General features: G+C 40.7%; 1 protein-coding gene across 2 annotated transcripts in view; it reads right to left on the bottom strand.

Annotated features, from left to right (window-relative positions):
* Nucleotides 1-14,615, bottom strand: part of igsf9b (immunoglobulin superfamily, member 9b) — a 35,249-nt gene that overhangs the window by 8,080 nt on the left and 12,554 nt on the right. For both annotated transcript variants that reach the window (XM_028457259.1, XM_028457258.1), the window contains exons 3-12: nt 11,706-11,915; nt 3,299-3,445; nt 1,998-2,149; nt 1,719-1,836; nt 1,278-1,419; nt 997-1,142; nt 767-909; nt 544-684; nt 240-356; nt 3-153 (exon numbers count right to left, since the gene is read on the bottom strand). In XM_028457259.1, the coding sequence (XP_028313060.1) occupies nt 3-153; nt 240-356; nt 544-684; nt 767-909; nt 997-1,142; nt 1,278-1,419; nt 1,719-1,836; nt 1,998-2,149; nt 3,299-3,445; nt 11,706-11,915 (1,467 nt within the window). The remainder of the gene's footprint in view (nt 1-2; nt 154-239; nt 357-543; nt 685-766; nt 910-996; nt 1,143-1,277; nt 1,420-1,718; nt 1,837-1,997; nt 2,150-3,298; nt 3,446-11,705; nt 11,916-14,615) is intronic.

Raw genomic sequence — 14,615 nt, 5'->3', positions numbered from 1 at the left:
ACCCAGCACTGTGACCACCGTGCCTGCACTGACAGTCGCTACACGGTTACTAGCCAGGCACTCCCAACCGCCATGGTGATCTTTACTGAGTGGCTGCAGTTGGAGCGAGCCGTTAGCTAACACAGTGTATGGGGAGCGAGGAATTGAACCAATCTGGAAAGATGACAATCAACAACGTTTTTTATTACTTATTATGTGGTGCTGACTCTTGATTGGTTTAAGTGAAAAACCTGCTGTACCTTGCTCCAGGTTACATTAGGAGCAGGGTCCCCAGTGGCGTCACATGGTATGATCAGCACACGGCCCACTTCCTGGAGATACTCAGCCCGAGGCGGCACTCGAAATGTTGGTGGATCCTACAGCAGGAAAATAAATGATTCCCTTCTGTCTTTGCTCACATTTGAGAAGATCTTTGAGTGCTACTGCTAACAACGCTTTCAGACTACACCAAAATGTAGATTTGATATCGATTATAGCTGGGCTAATCAAAAATCTGCATGAAATACATCAGTTCAGGTTAGTTTTCCTTGTTTTGAGCTTCACCTGCAAAATGACTTGTGTGGGTTGGGACTGGCCCAAGGTGCCATAGCTGTTATAGGGCGTGCAGGTGTACATGCCCACTGCATTGTCATTGGAGGTTGTTATAAAAACTGAGCCCTCAGAGTTCATTATCCAACCAGGGAACTGAACAGGAGAGAGAGACAGTTATAACAGTCATGCTGGTTCAGAGCTTTTACTGATTATCGCCCCTTGTCAAATGACCTACATTGTCAAGATTTAAATAGTTTCCGTCCTTGGTCCAGTTGACATACAACACAGGTGGATCCGCCTGGACAGGGCAGACAATTAACCCTTCCATTCCAGCAGGCAAATACGTTTCCCTCGGCATCCGGCTTACCCGTGCAGGATCTGCAATGAAGAATTAGCAAACAAAGGCACTTCAAAAACTGTTCACCTCAAATGCAGCCAAGGGACCCTGAAAATAAAGAGACTAACGTTTCACTTTTAGATGAGCAGAAGCAGAGGGTGGGATTAAAATCCCATTGGTTGGGACACAGGTGTAGTTGCCAGCATCTTCTGGAATAAGATTAGGGATGAGAAGAGTACCATCCACCAAAATCTTAACTCTGGATTTAAGTGACCTGAAAGCAAGGCACGCAATACAATGTTTCTATTGATTATCTGATTAAATCCCACTACATTAGCAGAATGCTTAAAGTAAATCAACACATTACAAATAATGTGATGAATTAATTTGGATGGACTGAATTACTTACTCTATGTGGTAAACGTTCTGCCCGTGTTTCAGCCACTCATAGGTGAGGTTTGTCGGGTAGGCATCAGCCTGACACTGCAGAACTGCATCCTGGGACATATTTAGAGTCGTGTCCTCTGGGGAGATGATAATGATGGGAGGACCTTTTGGACAAGCAGGAAGAAAACACAACATAAAACTCTGTGAGCCATCAGGCAGATGCTTTGGTTATTGACTGAGTAATAGTAATGCAAGGATTGGCCTCTAGATGGCAGTACAGGCAATATTTTTGTCCAATATTATGTCCATTAATATAAGATTCTATGCTTTGACCATGAGTTGTAAAAAATACCCTTTTATTTGCCCAAAATGCTCAGTAATGTTGAATTTTCCAGTCAAAAACATTAACCGTGTGAAAGCTGAGATTTTCTGTCTCAGCCCTGATTAATTGTTCAACTCTGACCTTTGACCTGCAGCTGTGTGGAGTGAGTCAGGTTCCCCTCTGAATTAGACACATGACACTTGTAGACTCCTGAAATATTTCTTGAGACAGATGCCAAAGACAGGGTACCATTGAGCACCTGAAACGGGGGCAAAGGTGAAAACAATGAAGAAAAGGCTGCAGAGACCATGAGCCGCCACGAGAGGCTACAAAGCAGCGCTGCTTCAAAGAAACTACAAAGGTCCAAACATACAAATGATAAAGTGTTTCATCTGAATCTTCATTAGCTATCCTCCTTACTTTTATTTTTTCATGTTTCTCAATCGGGCTCTCATCTTTATGCCACACAATAGTTGGTCGTGGGTTGCCATGAGCTCCACAGCTGAGCGTCAGAGATTCTCCAAGTAGAACCTCCACAAATGTTGGTGGTGTTTTAATAAACACAGGTGGAGCTATATAAAAAAAAACGAAGCAAAAGTAATAGTTAATTGCATTGAGAGATTTTATTGACTTCCATTGAGAGATTTGCACAAAGGACATCTTTGTAACTGTGTTTCAGACTTTGTAGCATGAACGTTTATAGCAGCTGACTCACTTATTTCAAGAGATTGTGCAGACTGTGTTTAGGGTTTGTGTTCATATCGTTTTCAGTCATAAAAATACATACATGCATAAAACCTATCAAACTATATCACTGCCACAAAGCTGTGATTGAGTATATTTGTACTCAACAGACACTATAGTGCCGTGTTTGTTTGATATCCGTATATGTGTAATGTAATGCTAAAAGGGTGTCAAGTGTAACTTAAAGCAGTTCCATCATGTTTTGTTTACCACTGTCCAATCATGTTATTCCTACTACCTCGCACAGGTAAGTCCATTTTAACCTCCACTGGAGTGCAGATACTACTCCGTATCTAAAGAGGATTTGACCCTCAAAATATTCTTTCCTCTTCATTTATTTTCTACGTACTCTTTACGTTGTATTTCTAAAATATGTATGCTTTATGACACATGCATGTACAACACATTTGTTTAACATTCCATCCATCCATTCATTTAATGTATCTATATATTTTTGATGAGTTTAATTATATGTACATACATTTTGTGTATTTCAGTTCAATAGTCGTAAATATTAATATGATGATTTTAATTTGCACGTTTTACTCTATGACAGATTGTGATTTATGTATGTGCGTAATGTTGCAGCAAATCTAATTCTTTTGATAAATATATTAACCATTTAGAATTTTAAAAAAAAGTCATGCTTTTGCTTTCAAAATACTTAACTGAACCTATTTCCCTTTAACTCAAATTAATTCAGCTTCAATGGCTAAGTATAGTGTAAAGGTTTAGTCAATTACTATTTAAAGGTTATTGGTGACCATTAGGCCCAGTGTGTGTGAAACTGAGACCTATAATAAGTGTAATTATCCATGTAGAAACATCAGTTTGCAGCTTGCTTTGTGCAAACAGAGCAAAGATCATTTGTTGCATTCAAAGACCCCGCTAGGCCTCGGGTTGAGAGTGATCTAAAAATGGATGGTGGCAATGAAAAGAGCACGCCCCAGGTTGCCCAAAGCCCTACTGTGCTGCACCTGTTATGGAGAGGAAGGTCCATGTGCCATTTCGAAAGTCATCAGTTTTGCTGTTCAGGAGAAGGATGCGACACTCGAACCAGCCTTCATCCTCCAGGGTGAGTCGCTCCACAAGCAGAGAAGCACCGCGGGTCAGGGAGACACGGCCTATGAGGGAGAGGACAGACAAGCAGAGTCAGCATATGGAGGCACAGGGATTAGCATAGAGAGATCATGGGCATCTATCTTTACAAAGGTATGGTCCCAAATATGCAGAAGGTAAGTAGTTCTGTGTCGGGGAGTAAGTCCATGAATCAATGAAAAAATCACCGTTATGATACAATATGCAAGATGACAGATGATGATGTCCTGTCATTAGAGGTTTGTTTACATCAGAGGAATAAGACATGCAAACTTGGGAAAGTTAAAAGCCACTTCACTGTGAAGTAACTGATCAGCTGATGTCTTTCAATCCACTTACGAAAAAGGAAATCTTGCAACAACTGGTAGCTCACCTGGAATCTATCTCAAACGTAGCTATCAAACTGTGTTGGGAGCAGGATCTACAGACGGATATCAGTGAATCGCTCTGGGCTGAGGTTTTGGAAAAGGATACATTAATCTCCAATGTGTGATATCTATTCTTAATTTGGAGAAAATTCGATTTTTTGATCATTCATCAACACTGTTCAAGACTAGTTTTAAACTGACACTGGCTGATGCATTCATCTATTTTTGTTATTTTGTTTTCAGTACAGACCCTTTGATTGTTTGTAAACATTATGACGTATTTTGTTGGGCGGGGCTTAGCCTGGAACCAAAACCACAAATGTTTTTGTTTTTTCAGAGCACGAGTGTCCACTAGAATCCTATAAAACTTTAATTTACATCCACTAATGTTACTCCTCCTATTCTGGCACCCAAACACACAACAAGACGACATTCTAAAGCTGTAATATTACTAGCCTCCACAGTCTTTAACCAGTTTGTTTTTGCCTCCAGCTAGAGTTGTGACGTCACTTGTGACGTAGGCCATTAAGGGGTCTATAAGATGTGGGAAATGAATGCTTTATAACTTTGTAATTTGTGCTTTTTTCTTTTTACTTTTCTCTATGTGAAAATGGGTTTTAAGATGTTCCAGTGTGGGCTGGGTCGATGTTTCAATGTTTTTCTGAAAGTTCAATAAATATATTAAACACTAAACTTCATTGGGCCTTTACTTTAAAGAGAGGACATCTCCACCAGAATGGGATGCATCATGGGTTTATAGAAGGTCGACAAATGATGGTTCCTTTAACGTGTGGGCCATTAGCAGCTGGATTCGAGAAAAGAGCACACACACAAACACTCCGCTTTCACTATCCTCCACTCTGTACTTCTTACAATGCCTCATCAGCCTTTGAAACTTGATCTGCTGGTTGCCTGGTGACTGAAGCCTGTTTTTTAGGGTACAGCGCCTCCTTTTATTTTATCCCTCAATGAACTCTATTTTCCCTCCGTCCTTCAATCTTTGGGCTTTAAAAGACAGGAGGATGCATCTAGAGGGTGGGGGTCTCTCTCGCACGCACGCACGCACACAGTTCATACAGCCCGTGCCAAAGCAGTTTGAAAGTAAACAAGGAAACCTGAAGAAGTTTTTAACAGCCTGAGTTTTTCTATTTTCTTCCAACAATTGGACTCAGCTAAAGAAAGACCAAAAAAATCAACCTACTCCATCTTGGAATTAAAAAACATCTTCAGGCAAACACCCAAAATCATCTACTCCATTCAAAGTGTAGTAACCAGGACTTGAATGTCTTGCAACATTAGAACAATATCTAATATAAGAAACGAATTGCCGTCAATATCCAACTAGTCGCCAGACAGCAGAGTCTGAAAGCTATGAAATCTATTGAGCTCTATATACGACCTTAAGGCAGACGGAGTAAAAAGCACACTGAGAATAAAGGCAGGCTACAATGGCTAACAATTAACCCTGCATTCCTGGCCGGGGCTGTTGCTGTGCTTCCTGGTTAAGTTTAATAATTGACTGACCTCCCACAAGTGGAGGCTCTAAAAAACCATGGCCTTTGATTTCAGGTCAGCATCGTTCAAATGACTGGGCAGGGCTGGGAAAGGAGGAAATGTGCTGACGGATGATAACAGGTATGAGGGTAAATGTGGGCATTCCTCTTTTATCTCAATGAAGGTTCATCCCTCTGAAGCAGGTTTCCGTCGCACAGGGAAAAGTCTCCAGGCTGAGGAAAAACCAGTGTCCTTGGCAATGTCACACTCTTTTAGATTGAAATTGTAATCTTTTACATTGAAGCCACATGGGCAACTACGATGTGAAACTAAAGATCACTTTGTGGAATCCCCACACACGGGCCATGTGCACTCATCTTGTGTTCAGAAACACGTGGGGGTGTGTGCATACATGTTGATTTTCAAATTTTGGAAACAGCCCTGCCCCCTGGCTCTTCACCGGGGAATTTTCCCTGTCCAACAGTTAACCCTTTCCTGTAGCCTCCCTCTTGTCTATCATTACAAAGAGATGGCAGCCCCCAATTCCTCATTCCCTCGGGTTGCCATAGCGATGAGACGAAGGAATACCCGGGCCGTAGGTCTATGTTTGAATCCGGTTGCTGTAGAAACATGCTGCGACCAAACATGGTTAGAGGCGGTGCAATCGTGTGGGGGTGGGTTTCTACTGTCACCGATTTGAAAAATTACAAGTGGGGGAAACATGTTGTGATACCTAGAATATCCAAGAGGCAGGAAAGCGAACGTGAAAGAAATAAATGAGACGCAGAATAACAGAAGAGTGGTCTATTCAGCTCGCAGACATACTGTGTGACAAATTGGGCTTTATTTAAATTTGAATGTTGCATCTTGGGTCTTAAAGTGAAAACTCAGGCGTTACTTGGCAGGTGCTCTGTTTAGGGTTTTAATGAAAAAAGTCCTTCATGTGCTCTGGAGGCCTGATGCACAAAAACACAAGCTTTGAAAAAGACCTGGAAAAACCAAACTCTAGCATCAAAGCCAAGCGGCCCAAAGAGAGTGAGAGAAAGAGGGGTTACACAGGGGTGAGTCGTACCATGTGCATTGATAATCCAATGACAACCAATGGGAGGTTGAACTTAATGAACTCTGCTCTCCAGCAGACACATTCATCACTGCACTCAGTCGTACAAAAGCACAATGTCCACGAGTCATCCTCCACAAACACCAACAATGGTTCTGCTACACATTGGTCTTCATCTTCCTTCACCTTCACACTGTTTTTCCTGCAGCGACTATCACATGACAGCTCCAGTCCATCTTAGAATGAGTTTCTGTTTCCAGCAGGTTGGGCTGCAGTGCAGTCAGGGGTAAAAAATGAAAGCAATAATCCACCGGGGCTTTTTGAACCGCTGAAGCAGACCGTCTTCATGTTAGGAGTCAGGTTCTCACCCAATGGGTGGCAACAATAGAGGGTCTCTCTAACCAGTAGCTGGTCGTTTCTGTCTGATGTGATCTCATGTTTCACCTTTCTGCACTGAAGCAATGTCACTTGTGTTGTAGATGAAGACACTTAAACCAATTCAACCAGAAACAAGACACTTCTTCCACTTGTCCTTCACTCCATGTTTGATTTAGCAACAATTAGGATGTCAATATGTATCACCTTAAAATAATAAGTACACCTCTAAAAATGTTTCACTGAGTCTGTCTTAGCCCTTCTCCATGATTGCCCAGGTTAGAGGTTTTCAAACTTTTCACCCCACAACCCCCAAAATAAAGGAGCCGACTGTAGGTGAAGGTGGTTGAACACAGACATGAACATTTAAGAACAGTCATGTGGAGACAGGGGGCAAACTTTTTGGGGCCCATCCATAAAGTCAGCAAAACGTCCATTGTTCTATGAATGTGTGAAAACCACATTTATTTATTTATCTGAATAATATCCACTGTTACCCAGTTTATTATTTGTGCCATACTATATAGTCATCTTAAAGAATCCTTTGGGGTTGGGTAATGCTAGGAACAATCAGCTTAAACTGGCAAATAAAGCTCATAACAAATCATGAATGTGGTTAAATTGGCAAAAATAAGCATTAAATATGGTGAAAAGAGGTTAAAAGGGACAATAATGGGTCAAATTATATAACATTAGGTGGGCAAAGTGGTGAAAAGGGTTTATAAGTAGGGGTGTCCCAAACTGATATCGGTCCGATATTAGCCTGGAAACGAATATCGGATTCAAATTTCCGATTTTTTTTTCTTCATGCAATTATTTTTTTATTTATTTTATTCAATTGTACAATACTGTAAATATTAATTTGATGGTTAAAATTTATGTAACCAATAGGTTAATAATAAATGGGTCAGTTTTTCTCATCCCTACTGTTGCTGACTATTGTTCTCTGTTTGAGTGACATCACTTGATCAAACCTTTTCTAACATTCCACACAACAAAATAAGTAGTTATTATTTTTTATTAAAGAAAGGAGAGAGAGAAAAAAAAAAGTATGTATGATTCATGCTGATATCGGATCAATATCAGTATAGGTCAATACGCAAGGCTGCAAAATTTGTATCATATCGGAAATGAAAAAGTTATATCGAGACAACCCTATTTATAAATGCTAAAAAAGGTCTTGAAAGTGGTAAATTTGCATAAAAGGCATTGAAATTTGATGGAGAAGTTTCACAAGTGGGAGTAATGTAGCAAAAATGAATTAAATGGGGCAAAAATATGGCAAGAAAAAGTGATGAAAATAGGTTAAAATATGGCAAGTTTGGTGTAGTTTCAGAAAAAGGATAAAAAAAAAAGCAAAAATGGGCACAAATTCTTCAGAAAATATTCTTAGTTTTTTTATAGCATCTGGCGACCCCTTCCCAGTGTCTCGCGACCCCAAGGTTGAGAACACATGGAACTGACAAACATCAAAGAACCATTGACATGTTACCATCAGAGTGATAATTTAAATGGATTCGAGCTAGATGCAAATGGTTAGAAAACTATCATTTCCAGTGCAATAACTGGATAATAATAATGATAGCTCATCATTATCTACATAAAACAGACCATTTCATTCCAATTCAAATGTTTTTCCGCTACCCTTACTTTAGGAATTAATAACTAAAATGGTCATAAACCCCTATTACTAAAAACATGTGGCTGTTGTCCTACATGTGTTTGTTGATGCTTGTTTTTATCTGCTCCCTGACCCATATCTAAGGCCCACTTTAAGGATTATAACAAATACCTGAACCTGAATAATGCTTCTTCTGCTAAAAAGAAATAAATTAACTTTCCACACTGTGGAGTCCCACTGCTGCTCATGAAGTAATTCATGAAGTAATGAGAGGGCCGTGTAACAATAACAGGGTCACGATGGAGGAAGACAGATTATTCTGTTTGGAGAAGCATCAGTATTGCTTTTCTTTGTCCATCCGTATGTGCATAAGGGAGCCGAGCAGTGGTGCATTATGGGATGTGTTTTGATTTGAATACAATCATAAGTCTGGGGCCGGCCCCCAGCCTCTGACTGCTTACCCCTCCCATTCCCCCAAATTTCTCTCTTCAATCCTCCTGTCCCCCTAATCAGTTTAACCCTCTTATGAATAGCTCTTTGTCGTGAGATAGATTACAGTTAACTCTGTCCCTCTCGCTTCGTCCAGCTCTGCAAACCTCCAAAAGCAACAACTCACGTGCAACAACTCAGCAACTCTGTACTCTGTGCTCCAGTGCAAGGTTTGCAATCAAATTTAAAGTCTAGTGCAGTGAGAGGAGGGGGGCAAAATGCTGATTTTAATTAGTGCCAGACCAATGGATTTTGTTTAATCTGCAAAATACGACTATTTTTAATTATTTCTGTGAAATAACATGAAAAATGCAACTTTTCACAAAAACTGTGTAAATCTTACTGAATTAATAAAACATTGTATTTCATTTTGTATACAAATGCCATATATAACAGTGAGTCTAGCCAGTGGCAATGTGGTAATTAGAAAAATACATGCAGAAAACAAGAAATCCCCAGGTTGTTGCCACACATTGTTCTCATAATGTGTGAATTGTTTGGTGAAGTTCAATCCAGTCAAGCCATAGCAGAAAAACTGGTTGGAGATGGTAAAGCGATCAGTTTCACATTTCAGTTGAGTTTCTGCCTCTGAGGTGGAGACAGACACTTCTTAGCCAATTCCCAGTCACTCTTCTGGGAATCTTCAGTCATGATATTCAATGGCTGAAAGGATACAGTTGGTTTGTTCAAGTATAAAAATGTGAATGTGACTTTTTGAATGCAAATACAAGCTAAACCTTTCCAGTATTCAGAGGTCACACAGATAGTGTAAAGGAGGCCTGCTGAGATCTGGAGGTTTGTTCATTGTCGTTCTAACCTCAGGTCAAAGTCCCGCCTGCTCACAGTCTCTACTGCTTTACTTCAACTCCCCACAGACATTTGATCTGGCCTCGCAACAGTAAACCATCCTGACACTGTGATACTCAAGCATATTGTTCCTGCGAATACAACTCAAAGGAGCTATAATCGAGTGTCAGTCAGAGTTTATCTGGTTGTTTCCTCTTTGTTGTGAGCTGACTAATGTTCAACCCTGCTGGGTATGCTGTACATGAAGCAGAAAGGAAAAGCGAAGCTGTTTCCTCATTCACAACAGAAAGGCAAGAGACGATCTTTGAGGTCTAGACAGTCTCATGTCTAATGGGGTCGACAGAAGGACGCCGTGCTTTTGATGCAAGACTCCTAAAATACAAGTGCAATCTGAAGTACACCTGATATCATATCAAAAAATGGCAGTTTAATGGATGTGAAAAGGGAATAAAGATATTGCTTGCTTTGATTCTTGATCTCATCTGCTAAAAATTGCAAATAGAGTCAGTGAGGATGAGACAGAGCAGAAGACCAGACTGACAGCTGTCAACAGTACCTCAGTTGGATCATTTTAACATGCTTTACTGCAATGGGACAATTAAAGAATTTAAGGCCAGATATTTAATAATTCAAATACTTGTTGCAAGTACAAGTGTGTTGAGAATACATTTGTGAATGCAGACCATATGGCTCATCTTGCTTCCGTTCTCAGACAAGTCAAGACAAAGACCAAGAAACTTGACGGCCTTGAGCTTTCAAATTGGAAACCCCACAACATTTTAATTTGAGGGTAGAATACATTAGACCTCACATCTCTGACACGCTTCACATACTGCCATCTGCCTCCAGTGGGAGGGGAGATATGAGGATCTGAGGCAGACAGCAGCAGAGCCGGCACCAGACATGTATACACAAGAGATGAATATGGAAAAACATTGGTACACTGCGTAACAATATAGCAACCAGCAGCTATATTGCTGCAGTATTATTTACTTCATTACAGCAGCTTCTGCAGCAGATGACTGGCTAAAAACAATGACATGGCCTACAAAAGGGTTAATGTGCCGAACCCCAAGTAGTCCAATTCACGGGTGACAAGAGGATGTTGTTTGTCAATCGGATCTTTTCAACCTTTAGTGAGGCTCATGCCATGTCTGAAAACATGTTATGGATCAGAAGCTCCATGTCTCTGCAGCATCTCCAACATGCTTTTAAAAACAAGTTATTTTGGATTCAGGAAGAGGTTGCCTACACATTTTAGTGACCTATTTGGGGTCTAGCTGGGACAGTACAGGATTTGGGGTGCCCTAGCTGTCCTGTTGGCTTTGGTGGAACTAAGAGAGTTCGTGATACCCCTCTTTGTCTTTTGTCCTCTGGCAGACAATGATGGGATTATCGAGCTACAGCAAGAAAACTCCCATTATTTCCAGTGCTTCAACCATCCTCCTTCCAGGACAACAATTTCCTCTTACTGGGTCACCCTACAGCATACTAATACAGCACGGACATCAGATCACAAAGCCCCCACCTACACCTCTAATCCCTGCATGAGCAGCATTGCTGGTATCCCCCTCCTGCTCTGCTACCCCACCCCCTTTAACTGCCTCGATTAAACCCTTTCTCATCCTTCCCTTTCCTGAAGTGCACAAGCACCCAGGAAACACTAACTGAACACTAGCTATAATTACAGGGACTGCTCTGTCAGTGGATAATGTATTGGGGGTGTTGTCTCGTCTAAACTTCTTCCATCCCCCCCAAAGTCCTCATAATTACTACTTTGAACTTCTTGAGTCTACCTGAGCCACCAGGAAGCAGAAGAGCGCAAAAAAATGTTTAGCTGCAAGATAGTATCACCCCCACCAGATGCATGACCGGAAAAATCTGTCAACTGGTTGTCGTAATATGTCAGCACTGTAGCTTCAAGTTCAGCTCTTCTTTTATCCAACCGAGAAATGCTTTTGAAGCTCTTTATGGGATCAGTGCAATCAGACCACAGAAGCAAAAGAAGGAAATATCTAAGATCTGCAGTTTTCTGAGGGCAGCGTAACTAATCATAAATGACTGGCACTTACCCTTATAGTTTGGATGTACACGAGGAGCGTACACTCCAAATTTGATGAGAATGGGAACATTGTAACCGAGACGCACCCACTCCACGACGTGAAGTGGAAAGAGGTTTGGGGAGGTGGCTTCTCTGGACGGAGGAGACGTGAAACTACAGCTGAGTTCTGCAGAGCCTCCTTCTCGGGCACGAACCAACGAGGCCACTCCTTGAGACACACCTGGAAGGACAACAGTATAAGATAAAGGTGAAGCAATGAGGACATAGTGATCAGTTGCTGATAGCAGAGAAGGATATATGCAATAAACATTTAAGAAGCATATAAATCATGCTCTTTTGACATAGCCATACAGGCTACTTGCCAGCGCTGTTGAGCATACGGGCCCCTGACGTTGTAATTTTTCTCCCTTACGGAGTGATGCGCGTTTTCAGCAGCATAGGGGGATCTTCTGTAGTTCTTTCCTTCTTTAATGGGTACTGTTGTAATAATTGTTGCAGACTTGGACACAAAAGGGACTTCCAGCCCCACCATCTATTTAATACAGGCGATATGCTCGGCTGCTCCCGTCTTTACCTGCGGACCCCGAGGACCCCCACAGCCGCTTAGCTGCCCACGACGTTATTTGTGTGCATCCTCCGCTTGGTAACCATTATCACCATCCAATATAAACAGTGTGCTTCAACCGGGACATAGCGTGTAGCAACACGTGAGTGTTTATAACAACGGATCATTCTACATGCACGTGCATGGATGTGATACCGTCTGGTTGAAACGTGTTTTGGCTTAAAGAGACTTCGACTTCATTCTGGTCGGACAGCTTCGGGCCGTGTTCTCTCGAGCAAGTTAAGGTCTTTTTTTCTGCCGAATTAAAGCTCTACTGTGGGTTCCTATAAAATCCACGTTAATGGAATCGAGGAAGGAATCACGGAATTGACCAATGAAACTGTTAAACATGGAAATTGACAGAATGTAAAACATTGATCCCGGAGGGGAAATTGGGTGACATAAATGCTGCTCTGATACATATTTACAAGACATATAAATAATTAAAAAGCAGTCAAAATAATCCATGTTACGTACAACTTATATTTACCTTTTAATTGTATTTTACTCATTGTTTTAAATTGTGTTTTTTTTTATTTTTGACATCATTTTTTGCTTAATCATGGCTTTCTTTTTTATTTTGTTTCCTCACAGGAGTTAAAACTAATATTTTCTGAAAAAATGTATTAATATTTCTAAAAAAAACCCTAACCCAGAACTTTAAAAAACTAATGCGGAGAACACAGAATTTGGAAAAAAATAAAACGGAATTTGGAAAAAATGAAATGGATTTTATAGGGCCCTACTACTGTGTGCATCCTCCGCTGTGTAACCCATAATCACTCATAATGTTTATTTTTTGTTAGTGAGTAATAATAAATAATAATAATAATTATTATTATTATTATTATTATTATTATACATCAATTGTATATAGCGCTTTTCTGGGTACTCAAGGTCGCTTTACAATGAAGGGAGCAGTGTTGGGGGTCGGTTCCCTGCTCAAGGGCACCTCGGCAGTGCTTGAGAAGTGCCTTGGCACCTCTCCAGCTACCAGAACAACTTCTGTTCTTTTGGTAATAATAATAATAATAATAATAATAATAATAATAATAATAATAATAATAAAAAGAAGACGAAGAACTACAGAAACATGAACACTGCTTTAATAGTTCATCCCAAACTGGAACAAATATTCCTTAGTCCGCCCCTGACGTTCCCAGTCTATAAAAAGGTAGGCCATCAGAGGACATGTAAACCAGTCTTGTGCCATTTAGTGGCCAGATCACATAGCTGCAAAGCCTTCAAACACAGAGCAATCCCATTAGTGACACCTGGAGCGGGCGCTTTCCTCCATCACTAACATGTGCTCACGTGGGTGTGTGCGACTGCTAGTGCTTGCTCTGCTACTCATCTGGCCTGGTGATTACTTTAATCTCAGATGTGGGGGGGTGGTGGTTTTGATACTCTGATGCAGGACAGCAGGACCCTCTGTGCCGGCTCCAGCCGTCCTCCCTTACACCACCCCCCGGGGTCCACACATGGTCTGTGACCAGCACAATCAATCCCACCACCAACCCCCTGACTAACACACGCAGGGACACACCAAAGCATGCCCTGGGTTGGGGGCGGTGGGGGTTGCATAAATCCAGGATTGATCTAAATCCACACCCAGAGATATTATTTAAGTTGTAATTTGGCCCCATTTCTCCAGCCTTCACTCTGAGTTTTAACCCCTTCACTCTCTCCTGCGTAAGGCAAATGGAGGTGTGCCAGATTCATCACAGCCATAAACTGTATGTAGGCAGCTTAATGGGCAACATCTCTTAGCTGCCAATCTGTGGTTTATAAATAAAAACAAAAGAAAACACCATAAAAAGTTAGAATTTGATTTTATTGGGTTTAGTATTTATTGCTGCAATTTGAGCTAAAAAAAAAAAAAAAACAAACAAAAAAATGACTTAAAAGCTACTTTAAAAAATAAATCATTCAAAATTCATGTAATCTCCACCCATTATTATGTTTTATCTATTTATTGGAAATTAAGGTAAAACTAGTTCAAGTCTACTGATTTTATTAATCTCAGACCTTCATGATTGTGTCTTTTTTTTTTTTTATTGCTTTAACCCTTTAAGCCCATCTGTTCATTTTCTATGCGAGTTTATCCTGTTCAGGGCCGTGGTGTGATGGAGCCTGTTTCAGCTGACTCAGGGAGACTGCACAGGTACACCCTGGACAGGCCAGTTTAAAGCCAATATACTGTATGTGATTAACAAAATCGGAATTAAAAATTCTATTTATTTGATAAAATTAACAAATCTGATATTTTTTAACTGGAATGAAATATATACAGTATATGTATATGAAGTTCCCAAT

The sequence above is a fragment of the Gouania willdenowi genome, chromosome 9 (genome assembly GCF_900634775.1).
Source record: "Gouania willdenowi chromosome 9, fGouWil2.1, whole genome shotgun sequence".
Classification (NCBI taxonomy): Eukaryota; Metazoa; Chordata; class Actinopteri; order Blenniiformes; family Gobiesocidae; genus Gouania; species Gouania willdenowi.
The sequence above is the reverse complement of the archived record's forward strand: the minus strand, read 5'-3'. Positions and strand labels throughout refer to the sequence as shown.